Source organism: Fringilla coelebs (assembly GCF_963513975.1).
Source record: "Fringilla coelebs genome assembly, chromosome: 9".
Classification (NCBI taxonomy): Eukaryota; Metazoa; Chordata; class Aves; order Passeriformes; family Fringillidae; genus Fringilla; species Fringilla coelebs.
The window spans coordinates 3656954-3679340 of NC_140067.1; the positions used below are offsets into that span (position 1 = coordinate 3656954).

General features: G+C 38.7%; 1 protein-coding gene across 1 annotated transcript; it reads left to right on the top strand.

Moving 5' to 3' along the window:
• The first annotated feature begins 272 nt into the window (after nucleotides 1-272).
• OMA1 (OMA1 zinc metallopeptidase) lies at nucleotides 273-17350 on the top strand. Its single transcript, XM_084211533.1, has 9 exons — nucleotides 273-824; nucleotides 1618-2149; nucleotides 2522-2750; nucleotides 3228-3401; nucleotides 3488-3595; nucleotides 4515-4643; nucleotides 7951-8025; nucleotides 9662-9811; nucleotides 15941-17350. Exons 2-9 carry the CDS (start codon nucleotides 1638-1640, stop codon nucleotides 16157-16159), a joined length of 1596 nt encoding a protein of 531 aa, XP_084067659.1. The 5' UTR covers nucleotides 273-824; nucleotides 1618-1637; the 3' UTR covers nucleotides 16160-17350.
• Nucleotides 17351-22387: the final 5037 nt, after the last annotated feature.

The window sequence follows — 22387 nt, forward strand, 5'->3', positions numbered from 1 at the left end:
TGATCTTCATGTCCAACCTGAACTTCTTCGGGCACAACTTGAGGACATTTGGTCTTGCCCTGACACTTGTTACCTGGGAGAAAGACTGATCTCCACCTGGATCCAAAGTGAGAAGGTCCCGACTCAGGCATGAGGTTGTTGCCCACAAAATGGGATTTTTACCAGGTGCACAACAAGGCAAAAATTACACACCTAAGATATTTTTATTTCAGAGCTGCACTCCAGTTCTTGGAGTCCACAAATCAAGCAGGACCACCAGACTTTTCCAGACATATTTACAGGTAGGAATTCAGAGTTAGTAATTTTCCAAGCACAGCCCTTCTATTATGATTGATTACTAATTTACATAGACGTTACTCTGACGAGTTAGCAATGTATACACAGATATACATCAACATCTTGATCTGCTACATCCTTAAACCTTCCCAGCTGCCGGATGTCTTTGACTAGGGCAAGCTGACTTAGGCTTGAAAGCATAGAAAGATCTTACATCAAAAAACACCCTGATTTAAAATAATCTGACATATTCCACATTTTGCAGCCAGGCGACACGGAAACACCGCGGGCAAGGCCAGAGTTACGGCACTCAGGAGAACGGGCTCTGCGCCTGAAGAGGGGCGCCCCTGCTCCCCGCGCTGCCACAAAATGGCGGGCGCCGCCTGAGGGAGCGGCAGCGGCGGGAACGGCGGCGGCCCCGCCTGAGGGAAGGGACGCGGGGCCCCGGTGGTCGCTGCAGCGGCGTAGCGCCCGTCCCGCTCTCCACCCCGGCTCTGTATCGACACCGGCTCCGCGGTCCGGCCCCTCCGCCGCCGCCTCCCGCGGTGGTGAGTAGGGGAGCCCGGTGGAGGAGGTCGGTCCCTGGGCGCGCAGCTGTGAGGCGGCCGTAGCTGTCCCCCGCCTCCCCGCCCGCCATTACCCGGGCGGGCGCCTCAGAGTGACTCGTCTCCCTCGTTCCCCACTCCCGGCCCCTCGCATCAGCCCATGTCACGATAATCGCGGTTACATCCGAGGGTGGCGGGGCTGGGGGAGAAGCAGAGGCCGCGATCGGAGCCAGAGGGTGAAAGTGACGGCGGCGGGGCCCCTGAGGCGGGAGGGCCTGGGTCAGTTCCGTGCCAAGGCATTTCCATGTCTGTGAGCTAGAGGCTCCCGGCTGGCGGAGAGCTGGTATCGAGGTGTTTTGTTTCTAGGCCAGGAGTAAAGTACGAGCAATATGCTCACAGATCCTGTGACACAAAATCAAGATCCTGGTTTTCCTCGTGTATAGGAATGGCACTGGGGGGGGGCAGGAGTCCCGTGCGAAAAGGCGATGACCCACAAGGGACACCTGCAGTCGCTCTGATCTGGTGGTAATAAAAGTGAAAGCAAAAAAAGAAATCACACCTTGTTTTTTTCTCAGTGATGCAAGATACTTATAATCTTCCCCAGTCGGAAGCAGATGGATGTCTTAAAACTGTAACCGGATGCAGTTGCGACTGTGACCTTTCTTGTGCAATGCAGATGTTGACAAACTAATACATAGTATCCGTTCAGGGGAAAATGAAATAACGACGCAGTTTCTTGTTTGGGTGGGCTTCTTAATACCATTCTGTTCTTTATTTTTTTTTTTTCTTTTTTCAGGGTAACCAACCAAAGAAGTTATGAATATCATCTATGGTCTAAAGCTGTCGGGCAGAAACTGTATTTTGTCTCATTTGGCTTCTCTGTGCAAGCAGGGGAAGTGCAATAATCTCTCTAGATCTTACAGAGGATGGTGCCGAAGTCAGTGTGACAGAAATAGATGCCAAAGGTTGGATTTGAGTGGAAATACTAGAAACTGTTTTTTGATTGGACACCCTGACTCCTATAGAAACTTGATTGGTAAAGGACTGAGATGTCTTTTGGATGTCCCACATAGAAATGGACAGGAAGTGTACAGGAATGCAAACCATAGTTTGGGAGGGTTTTTCTCCCAGTCTTCTCAGCCACTGGGGGAGAAGATCCCATCCCTCCTGATCAATTCTGTAGGACAACCCCCACGTCACTTTGCTGCTTGGAACATTCAGATCAACAGGTCTTTTCACAGATCACCATCACTTCAGGCTGCACCAGTTCCTCTTTTCTGGATTATTGTGAAGCCAGCTCAGAAATTATTTGCCATCATTCTTGGCAGGTAAAATACCATGTTACTTTCCTTTAAGTGCAAGACCCATCATGCAAAGTGTGAGTGTGGGGAGGGATGGCAGGTGTGTTTGCAGTGTTGTTTGACTGACAGTTTGCTCAACAAGAGGTGCTTTTTTTTCCATTATCTGAGGTGTTAGATGTATTTTTTGCTCTTCTCATTTACATGTGGTAGAGGGAGACGAACCAAGACACTAAGGGGCATTCCTTCTTCTCCTGTGGGAGGGAAGAAATGCAGTGGAGTGGAAGCCAATTAAAGTATAACCCCCCATAAGCTCCTACATGAGATGAGGCTGTAATAGAGAATACAGTAACAAATTCCTTTTAAAATATATCCTAAGTTAACACTGTTTGTATCCTACAGGAGCATAAGAAATTGGTGGAAGGCACTTCCTCCTAATAAACGGGAACTCTTCAAAGAAAGTGCAAGAAAAAACAAATGGAAGATCCTGCTGGGTGTCAGCAGCTTGGGAGTTGTATTTATCATGTTTTATTTTACCCACTTGGAGGAGACACCCATCACTGGGCGTGCTCGACTGTTGGTGTTTGGCAAAGAGCATTTTAGGGAGCTGTCACAGATGGAATATGATATGGTAAGATTTTAGACAAGAAGTTGAAAGTACTCAAAAATTGTTGCTTTTTTGGTCATGAGATAGTCCTGTTAATGAAATGGGCATACAAACCTTGTAGTGTCCTTGATGAGTTTTGAACTTCATGCTCAGAGCCCTGAGGAGTCCCTTCATCTGTTACCTCCTCATCTTGTCCTCATCGTTTTTTAGAATTCCCATTTCAGGAGAAGCTCATAGTGGTTACAAAGCATATAACATGCATGCAGCAAACATTCTTAACTATTTCTTGTCCATTGTAATTTTTGTAAATTCTTGTCCTGTAATTTTGAGTTCTGTGATTTCCTGTTGTAAAGTGAAACTTGATTGGCTGTATCCAAATATATCCATATTCCTGTCAGAGACACGAGATAAGAATAGAACAAGTTCAGGATATTTTCAAATTACATGTTTTGTATACATTTGTCCACCTTAAAAATTAGGACCAATGAATTTTTTTTTCAGTGGATGGAGCAGTTCAAAAATCAGATGTTACCTGAGACAGATGCGCGCTACCAGGTTGTGGAGAGAGTTGTTGGGCATTTGTCTGAAAGCAACAAGGACATCCCCCAAGTCTCATCTCTCAAGTGGGTTATCCACGTGGTGGATGAACCAGGGGTAAATGCTTTTGTGCTTCCGGTAAGTTGTACACCAGACAAAAAATAATAATATTGAAACTGCACTTGATATGTCTCCCACTTAATTTTTATTCTCTTTGTTTACAGAATGGTCAAGTGTTTGTTTTTACTGGGTTGCTGGATGCAGTTTCTGATATTCATCAGCTGTCATTTATTTTAGGACATGAAATAGCTCATGCTGTGCTGGAACATGCAGTAAGTCTTTAAAGAAAGATGTCTAATATTCTTAAATTATTAATTCTAATTACTCTAGTTATGATATTCCCTATCATTACCAACCAAGTTTTCAGTGTGACTCTATGTAATTAATGTAAAATTGAGTTTGAAATGAGTAGCCTGCTACAGTAGATCCTTATAATTTGTGTAGCACTTAATAACCATCAGGAGACCTGTGGTGGTCCCTGTTAACACAAAGGCTGCCAGGGCTTTATTCACAGCTGTACAGGTAGATTATGACTCACTTTCAAGTGTCATTTAGAGCTTGGTGTGCAGATCCCTATCCTACAGCACAGACAAGAAGAACTGGAGGTGCTCAGCAGCTCTGTTACTCCTATAACACCTGCAGAAGTGCATACACCTTTAAAAAGTATCTTAAAATACTTGATACTGTTATTATTGGAGCACACAGTTTTATAATGTCAAATTCTAGACTACCCAGAGCTTGGTTCTTATATGATTTTGGGTGAGCAACAGTTCACATCATGGTTTTTTTGTTGCAATGTCAAATAGAGCTCTGGAAAACAGAATAATCTTTTGGGTTCTGAATTTAAAGGAAAGCAGCAGAAAATAAAAGGCAAATATATTATGTGTATTGTTCCCTTATCCCATTAGTGATCCTGTCTCAGTGATGTCTTAGCTCTTCTCAAATTAATGTAAAGAACAGTCTTTGTAGTATTTTTATAGGTTTTTCATTCACATTCAGTACCTTGTATCAACTGGATTTTTTGTTTGTTTGTTTGTTTTTGTACAAGCAGGGAATGTTGTCCTTGCCCTCTTCCTGCAACTCCATAGGAAAAAAAAAATTGGTGACTTTTAAAGTGTTTCCAAATTCTGTTAATGTTCTAAAGAAATGTCAGACAGTAAGGAATGAAAATGGGGCAATTTCTGTTTGCAGGCAGAGAAAGCCAGCCTGGTTCACTTCTTGGATTTTCTCTCACTCATCTTTCTCACTATGATTTGGGCCATCTGTCCTCGTGATAGTTTGGCAGTTGTTGGCCAGTGGATTCAGAGCAAGTTGCAGGAGGTAAGGCTGACATTTTCTATTGTCCTTCCTGATTTCCTTGGATTTCCTTGTTTTTTAAATCTGATTCTGCTTTAGTTGATGCTGATTTCAATTTGTCATGTTGAAGAAGTTTAGTTTTCCCTAAATGCAGGAACCTGCTTGCCAATTAAGACAGATGATTGTCTTTTAGAAAGGTAACTTGCCCTTTAAAGTTGTATATGGTAAAATGCCATGTTTTTATTTTATGTAGTTGTTAAATTCTTCCCAAACCAAATAAAATACATGGAATTCTTTAAATATATTGTTAGTGATAAGAATGATTTCCAAAATTAAGAAATTGACAATCTAAACACTCTTTATATAAACCATCCTATAGTACAAGTTACTAAAATAATCTTTTCAGCCAGCAAATATTTCAGCAAACTAAAATTCAGGGGCTTTCTGGTGCCAGTTTTCTTCAGCAGTGTAATTTACTCTCTGGACAGTTACTGATCCATTTATTTTTTAAAAAGTGTGGTTTTTAAATAGCAATTTGCTTAGATCATAAAACTGGAATTTGAATTAAAGTGAAAGATCTCTTTGGTTTCTTTGACTCTGTGCTTTTCCTGAGATTTCCTCCAGTTCTTCAAAAACATGAAATTAAACATAACCAATCTGTTTTGGTAGTTCTTATGCTAATGGGTAGATGTGTGGATTCTGAACATAAATTATCTCTTAAGAGCTTGGATATTTGCACCAGTAGCTAAGAAACCAATACATTGATGAATGCTAGCCAGCATTTTGAAGAGCTGAATTTGGCAGAAACAAAGTGTGAATGAATCCTGAGACTGCTCATAATTTAGACAGCAAGATTCAACTCCCTGTCAGCATCTCTTCTCCTCTCCAAAGAGAATGGGTATTTTGGCATTGTGGGTTGGAGTTGTGCTTTAGGTTGGAAAGGGAATCTGAGTTTAAGCTCTGAGTCCTGTGCAAAGGAAACATCATCTATGGGATACTGTCCTGTTTAAAAGGCCGATCAAACTTCAGTAATGTTGAAGTGATAAATACTTGCAAAGCTTTCATCCCATAGACAAAAGAAGCTGAATAGGAAACTTAGTTTTTTAGTCACCCAGGAGGGCAGTGTCTGTTTCCCCCATTCAGTATTTGCCTGTTGTGCTTACAAGAAAGTGAATCCTTCTGCACATTTTCTCAGGATATTTCTCTTCCTCTTCTTCCATAACTGTATTTCATTTCTTAAAGCTTTAGCATCCCATTCTGTGAAAGGGTTATTTAAGCCATGCTGTGGTATTTGGTTTTGTTTCAATATTTGTTTTTCTCTTATGTCCTTAGAGGCTTGACTTTTTGGCCTGGTGACTATTGTGTATTTTTTATTATTGACTCTAAGTGTTTCCCAGTGATTCTTTGTAGGCCTTTGGGCATGAGAGCTCCAGTTCTGCCTTTCCCCCAAAGATAATGGATTTTCTTTCCTTAATAAATTGTTAACTTTTCTTACTACATTTATTTGGGGTTGTTCCTTAAGTATGTATTTCTGGACTGAAACATATTGGCTTTGTATAGAGCAGCAGTTATTTTCTATGGGAACAAAAGCCTAGGAATTATTCTTGGAATAACACCAAGCATGACTCTGAGTTTTACTCGTGCCCCACACACCAGTATGTACAGATGCAGTACTTTATATTCCTTTCTTGTCCACCTCACACCATAAGATTTGTATTTCATGTGAAAACTGGTGATTTTGGGCTGTCAACATCCCTGGAAATCCCTTTTCTTCAATGTACACAGGCAGCTCTGATAACTGAAAAATCAAATTTGTCTTTTTTTGTGTCAAATTTCTGACAAGGATTTTAGATCAGAGTTTGAAATTCTAATTTTTCACTCTAGCACGTCCACAAAAGATTTTTTAAACAATTCCATTTTTCAGTGGCTGATGACTACCACTGTATGTTAGATACCTCAGGACTCTTTTGTAGGTTACAAATTTCATTTCTCTGTCTAAAAAGTGTTTAATAATTAATCAAATCGTTTATCTGGCTAACTAGGAGATGGTGGTTCCGGAATATATGACAGACTAGCCAGGGGTTTCTTTGCTGTTTAGTGAATATATGTGCACCAACAGACCTGGAGCACTTTTCAAGGCAATAAAAACATGTATTCCACTTCAAGGAATTACTTTATCATCAGAGGATTTAAAAATATATTTATAATTGCAATGTTTGAAGTCTGTATGGAAACTAAGAATTCAGAAAGCGACCTTATCTCTGCTTAGTTCTAAACCAGCGTGTTTGGGTTTTAAAGCCAGCTTTGATTGACTTCTGCTTTTGACTTAGGACAGAAAAATTATCAGTATTACTTTGGAAAGCAGCAAAAAGTTTCAGTTACCTTTTTGTACTCAAGGGACTGGACCACTTCTTTGGTGCTCTTCATTTCAAATTGGTTTGTGGTTTATAGTTTTGGTTTTGGTGTTTTTTCCCCCGAAACTTCTGAGGACAAATTTCTATAGCCAGATAAAGAGCTGATAGAACCTTTTTGAGCTGATAGACCTTTCTCTCTTCTCTAACCTTGCACATTTGCCCCTGTTCAGTTCACATTTCCTAATGGATGACTAAACCAGGATGTTGTGACAGGTTCCTTATCTCTGCAGGAGCAGGCTATTTAAACAAGTCCTGATTTGCATTTACTATAACATGACAGACTAGGCTAAGGCTGCCCAAATCTACATGAACATGAATTACATTTGAGAAAACCACCACTGCCTCTTAGGGTGTGTTAATGCTCTAGAAAAATGGGACAGGAGTTTGGTCAGCTTTATGTCTTCTAGTTTGATTTCTCAAGGGCAATTTGCAGCTTGTGTTAGGGATAGTCATGGCAAAGGAGTGATTTCTTCATGCAAATATTGATGGCTACATCCCTTATTGTGGGCAGTTTGCCATAAGAAATAGATGATACCACACTTAAAGTTTAAGCAACTACTGGAATTTTTTACATACAGTTGCTGCAAGAAAAATCTTGATGTCAATAAAAGCGTGAAGTGAAAAAGATCTGGTGAAAAGTTGCTATTTCTTTCAGTGCTGCAAAATGAGATTGGCTGCTGATAGTGCTCATGAAAATATAACTAATTTGAATTAATTTCAACTGAATACAGGATCAATGAGTTACACATAATGGATTTACAGATAACATCAAGAATATTTATACTGATCACATGCAATGTGAGCATTAGATAGGTAGAGAAACCCCATTTCTTATGAGAAGGTTAAAAGACAGCTACAAGGCTCTCTTTTTACACATTCCAGACCCAGGAACAGAGCTTTGATGTGTTTCTTTGCAGTTCATGTTTGATAGACCCTACAGCAGAACCCTGGAGGCTGAAGCTGATAAAGTTGGACTTCAGTTTGCTGCAAAGGTAACTACAACTGATAGGTTTTATTAGCAATAAAAATAAAATTAGCAAAAAAATAACTACCAGACATTTTTCAGTTTCTGTTACAGTCAGAGGGAGTTTCATTCTTCATATGGAGGTAAACTGTAAGTGTTTGAAGATATGTAGTTTTATGAAGTGGTGGGAAATAAAAGAGTTTTTAGGGAAAGACAAAGTCATTGTGGCGAATTGGATGTAATGACATTGAAGTGTGTAAAGTAGTGCATTCCCTGCACAGTCTCCTTTCTGTGTAGTTTGTTGCTATGAAAAGAAAACCCCATGTATTTTTAAAGAGAAACACTCTAAATAGGGATCTTCCCTAAGTAGGGTTTAATTATATTTAAATATTTGAGTAAAAACTAGCAATAACAACAAAACAGCTTTGCTAAAGTAAGACAAAAATTTGGTCAGAAGCTACTCAGCATTTTTTCATAGTTTTTTTTTTCAATTACTTTTTTCTCCTGGGGAATTTAATTCTATATTAAAGGAACTAAACCAACTCTCTGATTTCTGGCTAAGTGTAATAGACTTATGTGTGAGATACTAGTGAGAGCAGCACCATCTAGTGTTAATATTTCATTAGCAAAATTTTCTTTTAATAGTTATTAATGTTTCTTTAAGGAAGGGTTCTAAAAATTAACTTTGATTCTGGGATTAAAACTGCATTTGTAATTTGAAGTTGTCTAAGGGAATAATACAATTAATTAAAAAAATGTAATTGCTGTGTTTGTGCTCACTGCTTTCTAATACTGAAAAAGTAGGGCCATACCAGAAAGAAATTAGTGGAGTGACATATGAGCATTTCTCTGGTTGTGCAGATAACCTTTTTCTAATAGTAATTTAAATAAATAAATTCAAAGGATAAAGCGCTGCATCTGTTCCTGGGAGAGGGAATGGGAAGAAGTAATTTTCTTATCTTCTGACTGCTTGTCCCTCTTTTTTCCTTAGCAAATAAAGGTCAGTGTAAGAAATCTTGTTTATTTTTCTTCTCTACTTAAATGTAAAAATAGAGAAGTCTGTGGTGATACACAAAAGCAATTCTAAAAGTTACGATTCTCTGACTTTCTATGGTTAAACATATATGTCTTGAAGAGAGTCAGGAATTCTACAGAATTCCTGTTTTATTGTGTCATGGCATTCCTGATCTGTGGAATCCATTTAATCAATTACAGAAAGCATTTCCAGTTACTTTTTAGGTATATTTAGGTATGAACTATTATCATCTTGTATTTTTGACTCTCATCTTCTTTCTGTAACTTTGCCTAAACCTGTGAAGATGATTCATTTGTTCTAGTAAATATAATTTAATTTGTGCTGAGCTTTTTTTTAAAGAACAAGTATATGTCAGAAATTGTAAATCCTTCCTTCCTCTTGAATTTTCATAATTCAGATGTAAGTTTTTTAAGGCACAGGTGTTAAAAGGAATAAATCCAGTGTCTGCATGAGTTTTTTATTGCTTTTAGATATTTTGGAACAGCTTTTTCCTGTCAGGTATAAGGACCATCTAAACAATCTTTAGAAACTTAAATTTTAAGATGTCTTTTGTAATTCAATGTCAGTTAGACTGTGTATTTATTACTTTAAACATCCAGTGGTGTTTCTCTTTCCCTTCTGTTCTCAGGCTTGTGTGGATGTCAGAGCCAGCAGCGTCTTCTGGCAGCAGATGGAATTGGCAGAAGCCATCCAGGGGCAGCCCAAGCTGCCGGAGTGGCTTTCCACACACCCTTCCCATGAGAACAGAGCTGAGCACTTGGACCGCCTCATCCCAGAGGTGAGCAGGGCTCAGGGAAGTGTCTTTTCCTCTTAGGAAACTTGCCAGAAGTAGTTTGGTATTAATTGATTAATTAGCTGCTTTGGTATTGATTCACAATTTACTCTGATACCACCATGCTTACCTTTCTCTTTATCCTTACAGAAATTCTACATTGCAAAGCTTTCCACCTTAAAAGTTTTATTAAATGAGGAAAAAGTAAGATAGTACAGATAAAATGAAATTATATTCCATGTGGTTTGGGGTTTTTCTTGATTTCTGATCAAAGTGTAAAATCTTTTCTTTTGAATGGCCTTTTGATATAGATGTAACAGTGCCACCGGTCTCATCCACTCTTTATATTTTTTGCCATTTTAGAAAGGAAGTTTTTGAGTTGGATCCCTAAATTGTCTTGACTTCTCTTGCTTTTGTAGCAAATAAAAAAAATAAAATGGAGTGTTAAAGCACTCCACTGTGACACTCTTTTTCAGCAAGCTAAACTGTGTTTGGAAATACTCTTTCTTATAACCAACTATTCTTCTCTTTCTTTTTTTTTTTTAAACTCTGTCGCTTTAAGTCTTTCTAAGTTCCAAACTGTAAAGACATTTGAAGATTTATTGGCAGAGGGAGCACTAAAATGTTGAGGTGTTTGCTGACTTCAAAGGAGAAAAAAAAGAGTTTCATGAATCCTTTGATGAGAATGAATACAGTAAATATTCTAAATGATGGCATAAATCAAAGTCAGCATTAGGGATAGGAGGTTGGAGAGTGGCTAGACTGGATATTTCAAATTAATATACACAAAGTTTGTACTTTGGAAAAGCAGGCTGGGAGAATGTTTTTGATGGATTTTCTAACACATCTGAGCAGCTGAATAGAAAATGATTTTTGTTGTGGAGCCTCAGTTTTAGCTAGATTGAACATAAAGGGTTCAGGATCATTTATTTTCATGTAGTTGTTGACTGGCTTATAAAGAGGTAATGAGATAAATTACTTCTTATGTTCTACCCCAGGCCTGAGCAAATAAGTTAAATAACTGAGCAACTGTGTAGAACTGTTATTTCTGTCTCATCTCTTGTAGTTTAGCAGGTGGAGCAGCCCCCATCTTTTTACAGCTACTCTCACTTCCAAGAACAGGGAAGGCTGGGAAGATCTTCCAAAAGATAATTGAGGGAAGATGTTTGTGTTTGCCTTTTACCTCAACATTCTTTGGAGTAGGATGAGAAAACAGTGGCTGAAAGCTTCCTGTTTTTAGCAACTTCACAAGAGAAGTGAGGTTGGCACTACAAAACTGGAATAAAGATGAAAGAAAATGTGTAGAGGAGGCTTCTTGTCTGCAGCATTCTCCCCTTCTTGTGGGAGCTGCTGCCTTCAGGCTGGATTTCAGGCATGGAAAGGGAATCCCAGGCTTTTATTGTTGCTTAATATCAGCCCCTTTTTGTTTCATTGTTCATGTACTTTGAGCTTTCTAGAACAGAATGTTTACCATATATTAATTGCAATTAGATATTCAGAGCCCAAGAGAGAAGCCAGATTATCAAAAAAGGCCTTTTTATCTCTGGTGTCTCTCTGTGAAGAAACTGGTACTTCTTAAGACTCAGTGCCAGATCCATCATGAGTATTATTGGGTTTCATATGCTGCTCTTTTTGAGGCTGAAATGGTTTTCAGGACAATACATCTCTTATTAGACCAGCTACTGTAGCTGGGACAAATAGGGACAAGGTTTTGGACTTCTCTAATCGTTCTCTACAGACTTTTAAGCAGGTTCACAATAAGATGCAATCACATAAAGTGAGAATTTTTCTTCAGGTAATGAAATATCACATCTGAATGAGGTGACTGAACAGTCTCAGGAAGTGTAAATTAAAGGGGAACTATCACAGGGATCCCTTTCAAATCATTAAAAGACTGAGAGCAAATCAAATGAGTGTCAAAGATGTTACATCTGTTTTTTTGAGCAAGTTGGAAGCTACAGCCACCCTGAGGAATCAGTAAACCAGAGAGCTATAAGCAGTAAAAACGTGGTGCTGTCCTGGAAATGAAATAAAACAAAAAAGATTTGCTATATTTTGGAAGTGTTTTCCCCTCAGACAGGGAGGTGTTATGATAGTAAACCAGGGAAACAGAGTATAGTCTTAAATAGGAAACTTAAATATCTTAGAATTCCTGCATGGAGGCTGGAGAGATGTGTTTTATTTTCAGAAAAAGAAATCATAAAATAATTTTGTATAAGGCTGAGAGGATGATCATTGTTCTGGAGACAGAGAGACTGTGGGAGTGTAGTGCCAGAGAGAAGCTACAGAATCTTCTAGTTGATCTCAATGTTTTATTTTCATGTTCTCTGACTTGGGGCAGTGTCTGTTTCCAAGTGTGCTGTTCAAATGCAGCACTGTACATCAGTGGAAGCCTCAGCTAAACTGAATAAAGCAGAAGGTTATCTACTGAGCCTTGCCTGTGATACAAAAATTCATCTTGATGTGACATTTGCTTTTTTAGCATCATGTTGTTGGCTCAGATTCCATTTTTGATTCACTGCAAGTCCTGTTTCCACTTCCTTGTGGAAATGCCATGGTGAGGTCATTTAGAGACTAATAATAAGTTGGAATATATCAATTGCACTGTTTGTCTTGTTTGCTAGGTCAGTTAACTTGTCAAAAAAAGTTAATTCATTTACTTTGGCAACACTTGGTTTTTTTCAAATCCACATTGGCTGCTTATTATTTTTATTAATTTTTGTGTAGTTAATACTTTTTTTTCTGCTGCCTTTTGATATGGGAGATAAATTTATTTCCCTTCGTTTTCAAAAGCAGGTTGGTATATTTGCCATTGCTTATGATGTGAGCATTACTTCATAAATTAACATTGCTAGTTAATTCTAGTACTAGAATATGTTAATTAAGCCCTATCAACATAGAAACAAGAATAAAAACCACTGACTTGCATTTCTATCCTCCCTAAAAAGTTATTAAATATTTTGTCACAATTTCTCTTTCCTATGCCAACATCAGTGGAAGGTTGGAAGTGTTAGCATTATATATAAGCTGCTTTTCTTCTCCATCCAGTAAAGTCTGTCAATTCCTTTAATCATCTTTTTACTGCTACTTCATTAAGACTGTAAGGGCTTGAGACCAGCAGGTAGTCTGGTGTCTGACAGTGTGAAGGATTAATATTGGGAGCTAAAAATTACTTATTTTTCTATTGGTGTCTGCTTTACATTTACATGAAGGTACATTTACAAGATAGGATGAGGGAGACCTGCCTAATTCTTCTGCCTTTCCTGCTCCCAAACATTGCAGGAGGTGACTGTGATTGTATTAATAAGAAAAACAGCTTCAGCTTTGTAACTTAAAAACAAGAGTTTGGATGTTTTATTTGGGATCTGCTGAACCAATAAGCAGGCAGGTGGCTGCTCTCCCTGGAATTTGTAGTTACAGCTGTCCTGGGCAGGGAGGTGACAAGTTAACTTGGCTTTTCTTTCCATATCTGGAGTTTTTCAGTGACATGTGAGGTGATGATGTTGAATAGTTGCCTTCTACCCCCTTGCACAGCTTTATGTCTAGCAAGAGCTCGGACATCCACAGGGTAAAAATGTTCACCTGAAGTACTGGTTTTTATCTTTGCTGTTGGGACTTCAGGTGAGTGAGACCATAGAAATAGGTCAGGCACTGTTTAACCAGGAAAACTGAGAGATACAAAATTGCTAAATTAGTTTAAAAGAGGATTATGTTGCCTTGTCGAGGATACAGCCTAAATCTTTATATTCCCATTTGCCTTGAATAACACTGCTTGACATTATTGCAGTCTTGCAGCAGCCTATGTTTTAAAAGAGAACAAGAGAAAACTCTTGGTTTATCACAAATGTCAATTTAGAAGTGGATTGGTCACTGAAGCAGAAGAGTGTTCAGCAGTACAGTTATATTTGGTGGCTACATGAACAACCATGCTATAGAAAAACAAGCTGTGAAAGCTTTAGTCATATTTTTTAAAACTTAGACAGGAACAATATTTGCATGCCTAATCCAGACTTGTATATCCAGTAATTTGAATATTACATTTCAGCAAGAAACAACTGGAGAAACTCTTGCTACATTTTTGGAATGTGTCTTTTTCCAAAACTGTTTGTTAATTTTAAATTCTCTTTGTTTCTAGCCATTTACAGCAAACTCTATCAGTTCACTGTAGTAAAGTTAGAAGAGAAATATGTTTTGGAACCTCCTTATAGATAAAAATGAGTTAAGAAGCTCTGCTCTTCTATTTTAACATCTGCTGTGTAAGATGTTTCCAGTGTCTCCCGTGGAAGAATATCAAAGTGTTTCAAAATGATGGACAAATACTTATGTAGAGCTGTACTGGAATATTTGATTTGATATTTCAGACAAAGCTAGTGGATATAAAGCAGATTAAAAATTTATGCTCTGTCTACAATGCAATGCTATGAAAACTGTGTTTTTTCTTCCTCCTCATGAATCAATCTAGACCAAATTAATCAGCATGTGTTTTCTGCTGGCAGTCCCAAATACTGGCCAGGAGGCACCTGGCTACCACTCAGGACAGCTCTGGCCATTGCTTTTCAGGAATCCATGATTTTCAAGCAGAATAAAATGCACATTTGAACTGGTTTCTCTGTGAAAGGATTAAAAACAGAGATGGATGTAAATCTGCCCATGATTTATGCTGCTAGTTGAGGCCATGACAATATTAAACAAATGTGACCATAACAGAGTGACCATTGATTAATGGTAACCATCAGACTTGTTGTGGTCTTGGTGTTTCATTTTGCAGATCTTGAAAAAGTCATTCTCAGTGGAGATGTAGAACCCTCTAGAGTTCTACATGTAATGTTTTGCTATATGATACATAGGATCTACTTTTCTTGATTAGTCTAAGTGAGTTCTAGGAGTATCCATGGATCCCAGTAGTTCTGTGTACAGCTGCTTACAAAGCACTTCATCACTTTTGTGTGCCAAACACAGGAGCAGCCAGTTTGTGTGGTCTAATTAAGGTGTGTTGAGCTTTGTGACAATGAACACAAGCATCCTTTGAAAATGCTGACTTTGAACAGGTTGGTATCAATTTCTCCACAGAGCCTTTGAGATATGAGATTCATCCACTGCCATTCCTTTCTCAGATTCCCAGGCAGACAGGGAGAATGTGCTTGTGCTAATGAATTTTGGTTCTCTGGGAGATTCTCTGGCTCCTTTGTGCCCCTACTTTCTTACTTGTAAAATGCAAGCAATGGCACTTACTCAGTGAGCAGCACTAACTTAAAGTTTGGTCTCTTACTGCTGGTCTTTTTATCCAGAGAAATTGTTACGTTCTATAGACATTATTTTCTTGTGACATTATTTTCTCCTAATACTTGGAGACTTGGAATACTCCAAAATGCTTCTTGGAGATGAGATCACTTACATAACAGGAGTTTAGCTATACTGATGAGCCATCTGGATCTCTGTGCCAAACAGTTAAAAGTCCATTATGTTATTGGAGATTTTCCCTCCTTTTTTGAGTCAGACATCTATGTATAGTTACTTCAATAATAGAACATATCTGAGGAAGTAAATTATTCAGAGCCTTTTTTTTTTTGTTCTTGATGCAGTCATTTTCATTTGCATTTGAATGTAAATATAAATATAAAAATATGAAGCTGAGTGCAGTATGTGGGCTGTGGCTGTGGGCTATGGGCTGGATATACCCCCACTTAATTAAGTGGATTTCCTGCTGGGATTTTTCTTCTCTCTGAGGCATTTTAGAATATGGATTGATTCAACGTTTTTCTTCAAAGTAGCCTGAAAGGGCTACAAAAAGTTTAGTTTATATGTGAATCTAAATGAAAAGGTACTATGTGGACAAGTATCACAGAAAGCATTGGAGAACTTCCTGTTTAATTATGTTGTACCTTTTAGAGTATCCATCCTTGGAGATCATGGTGTGAGAAAATAATTTCATTCTTCATTTTTCCCATTGTTTTACCATATTGCTACATTTTGTCACAGGAATTCTTGGTTTCTGTTGAGAAGTTGTTCAGTAACAATTCAGGCTCATTATTACACTAATTGATGTGCAAATGCAAACCTGACTGGAGAGCCAAAGTCACTGACTGAAACCTTTCTTGTTTTTCCTATTTGATTTGTTTTCCCATGTGTTCACAGGCTCTTAAAATAAGAGAGAGCTGCAATTGCCCATCTCTTTCTGGACCAGATCCTCGCCTTATTTTCAAACTTAACATGCAACATCTCCTGGAATCATCTAAAGGTCGACGACCCCCAAATTCTACAAAGCAAGATCCCTCAAAACCAAAACTGGACTTTCCTCACACTCAAAAAGTGGAAGATATGCCAGTGACTTTTGCAGTTAAACCCACAAACTGATGACATTAATTTTCACTTTTTATGGAATTGGTGGTCCCTGAAGGTCTATCTTATAACACAAAATTGTCTTTGAACCACGAAGAAGATGTAGCCACTCAGATTCTCCATTTCTTTTATGTGATCTCTCACTCAAAGCAATAAGGAACCATGCCCACACAAGAAGAGCAACGTGTTGGAGCAGAAAGTTTCTTATTCATTAAGAGTTACTAAAATAAATCACTTCTCAGGGGAAAGATAATCTCATACAATCCAGTCACACAGTGTAATTTTCAGCTTTATCAGGCTCACCTTGATCAGAGGACAGATGAGCCAGAAGCGTCCCTAAAGCAGAGGGAAAAGTACAATTTCCATCACTTAAGTTGTCTGGTTTATCTTGCCATAATTTAGGTTAGATCTACTCAGCTTCATTTGAGAAATAATGAGGAGAGCTTACTGCCTGCTCCACATACAGGGTGTTTAAAAATATTAAGCTGAGAAGTGATAATAGCTATGGGCTAGATACAGCCTCACTTAATTAGGTGGATTTACTGCTGGGATTTTGCTTCTTTCTGAGGCATTTTAGAATGTGGATTGATTCAACATTTTTCTTCAAAGTAACCTGAAAGGGTTGCACCAAGTTCACTTTAAAAAAAAGGAGTAAAATAATTTTCAGGGGAGTCAGTGCTTCTGGAAGAAGCACTGAAAGAATCATGGTAGCACCAAATGCTTTACAAAGATGCTTCTTGTCTTTTTTAAATGATCAGGATGCCTCATCAGAGGGCAGTTTTGCTGCCACAGCATTAGATTTGGATATATCCATTTGGGTAGAAATGATTGCTGATGTGGAGTATATTACATAGGAGACAAATACAAGGTTTCTTGACTGCACAGCTTTTGCAGGTGACTTTATCATGAAAGTGACTTCTAGTCAGGAAACTGGCATCTAAAGCTGAGCGTCCTTCCCTCCCTCCATCCCTCTTTCCCCTTGAAACCTCACTTTTTATACCCTGGAGAAAAAGATGAACAATGTAGGTAAAGCTCTGCCTTTCAGGATCGGTGACCCACTGTACCCAGCATGTTAATCTCTGTTTGCACATGTTTGAATTGTCCTTGCTTTGCAGTTGATGGAAATACTGAAATGTTGATCTTGCAGGAAGATCTAGAAAGAGGTGGCAGTGAATTAAAATAAAAAAGGGAAATCCTGTTCCTTCATATGGTAAAATGTATTTGCTGTTATGCTTTTTGTTATTCATTTGATCAAAACAAAAATCTCTTTCATAAATGGTAGTGTCTTACTTGAAGAAAACATCCAAAATATTTTACAGGTTATGCTATTTTGAGACATTCTTTTTTCATATGGAGAAGGGTAGACTTAATGATATTTCTTCAATTAAATCAGAATGCAAGCTTTTAAGAAGAAAACAAATAACCTATTCAGTGCTGTCAGTGACTTCAGTTGGAAAAAACAGATTGTGAAACAAGTAATGCTTTCAATGACTTCAGTCAATTAATCTGGGTCCTTTGAGAAACACCAGCAAGTCCCTTGTCTCTGTTCACAGGTAAGTTGATGTCTGTGTAATGCTGATGATTCTAGGCCTGATAATATAGGTCTAGATTGGCTGCATATTGCTTACAAGCTGTTTTTAAATCTCTGCTCAATCCTGCTGGCAGGAGGCAGAAGGTCCAGCCTGACCATTATTCATCCATCCATTTTTATTCTTGGTGACAGGAGTTTTTGTAACAGACGCTCAGTGATGTGTTGCAGCATTTGGACATTGTCACCTGAAGGTAAACAGAAAAATACACCATTTAGATTTCCCTGTGGACCTCAGAGTTTATCCTGCAGCACCAAAACCCCAACGCTGCTGCCTCTCTCTCGCTCCAGTGTCAGAGCTTGTTTTGTTATCCAGGGCTGCTGCTTGACATGCAACTGGATGCTTGTGTCTGGTAGGACTAAGGAGAGCAAACAAGAGTTTTTATGGCATTCAGGATGAAGTATGAAACACACAAATTTCATATTTCTGCTGTCTGTTTTAAGTGACTGAAGTACTGCAGTTGAAGGCAGGAGATGAAATTTTCAAGTTCACCAAGGGAGCTTTTTTAAGATTTGTAAGCAAATAGTCTTGTAACTGTGATCATGGTGATGTGAGAGAAAAGGTTTCAAGGGAGGAGTAATTCCTTATATTAGACTGACAAGGGGATTATGTATTTTTTCCAACTGTACTCATCTGATAAAACACACCCCACTTTTTACAAACATATGCACACAAATATAAAGTGCACACACAACACACAAAAGAGTTAGGCCTCTACACTAGAACACTATATATTTAAATACTGTTTAAATGGTTTCAAATGTATAGTTTTACATATAAGGTGGGATGCTGAAAATTTCAGGTTTTAATTTACATTTTAATTCATTCCTAATACTTTTCTCAAGTGCTTTGAAAAGGGTTTCTCCTTTCTATTTTGCTTGTGTCCAACACAGAAAATGTCTTATGTTCATCTGCCTCTTGGGAGGGCACTTTTTTCTTAAATTCTTACTGAATACTCTATTGTAGATCTGTCTATATTGCTAAAGCATTTCTTTCTTTCTTTCTTTCTTTCTTTAACAGAAAAAAACCTGTTGCCTTCCATAGTAAACATTTCACTTTTAAAGTCAAAGAATGTATAACAATTTTGTGTGGCCATATATAATAATATGCATAGTATCTTAATATATAAACTATAATATTATAATATTAATCATTAAAATATAATTTCAAACAATATCCCTTAAGAAAATACGGTGGTTACAAGCTTCTGATTATCTGTAGAAACTTTCCATTGCAATTGCAACTCACTATGGCACGGGAAGAGCAGATCTAAAAGTGCAGTTGAAGGAATTCAGTGCTTGGAAAACACAGTATGTAAGAGGGAGAATAGTGGCAAAAGTGAAAAAAGCTAAGGTAGACCAGTAAAAATTCATCTGGATTTCCACCTCCTGTACTTTGTGCTGCACTTCACAGCCTCCTGCTGGAAGAGTAAATACATGGTACAGATTTCACTCCTAATGCATTTACTGTAGTGGAGATGTGAGAGATTTCATGAGCAGGGGAGGTGCATTCAAGGCAGTTCTGCAACAAAAATGGCTCCTTTTACCGTATGGTTTAGCAAGTTTACCCTTTTGTTTTGGTTAGGTTTGTTTTTTTCATTTTTTTTTTCTTTAAACTTGAAATACAGAAGTGCCAGGAAAGCAAAGCAAACAGCTGTTAGAATCCTCTTTGTTTTTCAATTCTGTTTGTAGTCTCCAAAAGAGAACAATTCTGCAAGCTTGATGCTTTTTCCATATATTATGTAGGCTGCTGGAGCTTTTATTTTCTGGTGTGATGTTTGTATCTCAGTACCCTTGGTTGAAAAACTACATTTTCTGTGTAATAGTCTGTGTAAGCTGTTTTACAGCCATCCAGATACTCTCTGGTGAAGATCTTTGTTTCTCCAGATCTTGGGAGCATTTGAAAGGGGAGCAGGATGATCACAAAGTGTGGTGATGGTCGAGTGACAGGATGACTTTCCTGTCAGCAGTACGGGATGTTTTCATTTAGTTTTCTGTCCATACTGCAGAGTGTAGGTTAAACACTCACAGGAAGGACTGATATTAACAACTTGCATTTCTAAATCACCTGAAGCACCTCATAAATACAGTGTTTCCATAATACCTGCAGAAGTGATGGTCCTAGAAGTTCTGTTGGAGATACTGGAGCTCAATAAGATGGAGATTTTAGCCAAGCTCCACAGAAACTCAGTAAAAAATCTGGAGCAGGAACTTTGATCCATTTCTTAGCTTAAAATGTTTGTGTGTTACCAAACCAGAGTCCTCACAGCAAATTGAAGTGATGGGCTTTGGGTGATCTCTGCATTTATTAGTTTGTCTCCTTTCAAGGTCTGTCTGCAGAGTTTGGAGGAGTCTCTTTGTTCATACTCCACTAGGTTACAGTTACTTGTTCTTGATGGGGTTATTTCTTACCCTTCTCTTATGCATAAACTGGTGGTTGTTTGCTCACTGCCCATCATCACTGAGGAGCTGATGCCTACATCTCTTGACATGCTGGTTATTTAATCTCAAATAAATTTGGTCTCAATTTTGTGTTTCCACATCAAAGGCAGGGATTGTTTTATATATTTATTGTAAATAAAGATAAGATAAAGACTTTTAAAAGTTGGTTACAATTCCACCTTTTCCATGCCCCAGCCCCACCTTTTCCTGGAGCTGCAGGTGTCTCTGCTGGAAACAGCAAGGGCTGCTGAGAGAGAAATCAGGAGAAGCAGAAGAGGCTCTTCACTGAGCTGAGGAGATGGGGCTGGATGTTCCTGTGATAACTTTATTGCTGGGGCTGACAATTGTTGGCAGGTCTGTAAAGAGAACTGACTGAGTGTCTCTGGTGTCCCTCCCTGCTGCCTGAACACACTGCAGCCATGCAGGAAATGTGCTCTTTGATCTCCTGAAGCCCCAGGCTGTGTGCCAAAGCCAGGCCTAGCAGAGTATTCCTGGCTGCCTTGTTCTGGCTGTGCTGGTTCAAGCCTGCTGCTCTTGGTACAAGCTAGGGGCTCTTACCCTGATTTATGGACATATGCAGAGAATTGTTATCTCCAGCACATAAATTCATTATAACTATTAAACTAAGCTGAAATTGAACCTGTTGACCTGGAAGTGAATGGCTCCATAACATTTCATTAATCCTCTGAGATGTTTAATTCCTGCTAATTTGATATTTCAGATACAATCTTCTCTACAGATATAATGGCTTAATTAGTATACATTACATGATGTCTCTTCACAGTACAGCATGTACAGTATTTATCCACTAGAAAAGTAATTCAGTAGAGCTCAATTATAATACATTGACTAGAGCATAAAAGTTGAAAAGAATATGTGCAGCAGTCATTATATTTTAAACATAAACATTTTTCAAGCAGTCTTCTGTTTGTTGATATCTAGTGCCTTCTAAAAATGATGGTCCTGAACATTTTGTTACAGCTTATTAAAATATTGACTGAGAGCACTTTTTGGTCATACCACCATAATCTATGTTCTAGAAATCTATTTTCTAGCATTCAGCTTGCAAATCTTTTTACTGAAGTCACCTGTTTCAGAGCACATCTCTGTGACAGTTCAGGATAGCAGTGCCAGCTGGGACTGCAGAGAACAAGCAAAGGGGAAGGTACTGAGTCTTTGGAATGTGGAATCTTTTGGAAATTTTTCTGCTTCCTTCCTGTAGAAAGTCAGTGGAGGCACAGATGTGAGGAAGCTCTTGAGTAATACCTGAATTTAGATTCAAGCCAGCCACTCCCCCTCTGACCACTCTCTGCAATCTAAGACTTGAGTTAATTAAATTTATCTCTTTTTTCCTTCTAATATTGATCTATATTGTATATTTGAACTCTAGAGAATGGGAGCTCCTTGTTCCTACCTGGGATACATCGTCAGCTGTATTCCATGCATGGGATGAGTAATGAAGGAGTAAATGCTGCGGGAATAACGCAGTGTGAGTTTTCAGTCACCAGGTGGCGGCTGGGCTGCCCGAGCCGGGCTCGGGCCCATGGATACAACACCTGCGGCTTCAGTCCGGCTTCAGTAAATTATCCTGGCGATTTTCCCTCAGTGTTAACTAGTGACTCCTCCCTAGAGTGAACTCGAAACATCAGGAGGAGAAAATGAACGTATAAGGCTAGGGTGTTCTTATTTTCTTCTCTAGATTTCTCTTTTTAGAGGGTGAAGGATAAGGAGAGAATAAGAGGTCAGCCAGACCCACTTGTTCAGGAGAGATGAAATGGGAGGGCTCCGATTTTGTCCTCTGGTCTCAAAGCTCAGTGTTCTCTCTCTCCTCCCTCCCCCCTCCCCATTCCATGTGAGATATTTCTTGAACTAAGAGGCTGAAGGGCAGTAACTGATCTTGGCGTTTCAAGGAGTTAAACATGTATCTCTTAGATTTCAGAGACTGCCAGATATGTGAAGAGCATCTTTAAATTCTGAGCCTGGGGAAGGTTTCTATGTTTTGTTTAAGCACTTGAACAAAATGGCAGACAATCCTCAAAGTGCTCAAGGCCTCAGCTAGCACCCTGTCTGGTGGGGCTTTACCTTCTCCTTTGCTGTATCCTCAGCTTTGTCACCTTCCCTTTCCTTTGATCATGCAGACGAGGCTACACTGCTCTGTTTCATCATCTTTTTGTACAAAAAGCTAGAAGGAAACAAAACCCTTGAGAAGCAAC

Coding starts and splice junctions, on each gene's coding strand:
- OMA1 (XM_084211533.1), top strand. CDS start 1,638: ATGAATATCATCTATGGTCTAAAGCTGTCGGGCAGAAACTGTATTTTG. Junction 2,751..3,227: donor CACAGATGGAATATGATATG/GTAAGATTTTAG, acceptor TTTTTTTTTCAG/TGGATGGAGCAGTTCAAAAA. Junction 9,812..15,940: donor TGGACCGCCTCATCCCAGAG/GTGAGCAGGGCT, acceptor ATGTGTTCACAG/GCTCTTAAAATAAGAGAGAG.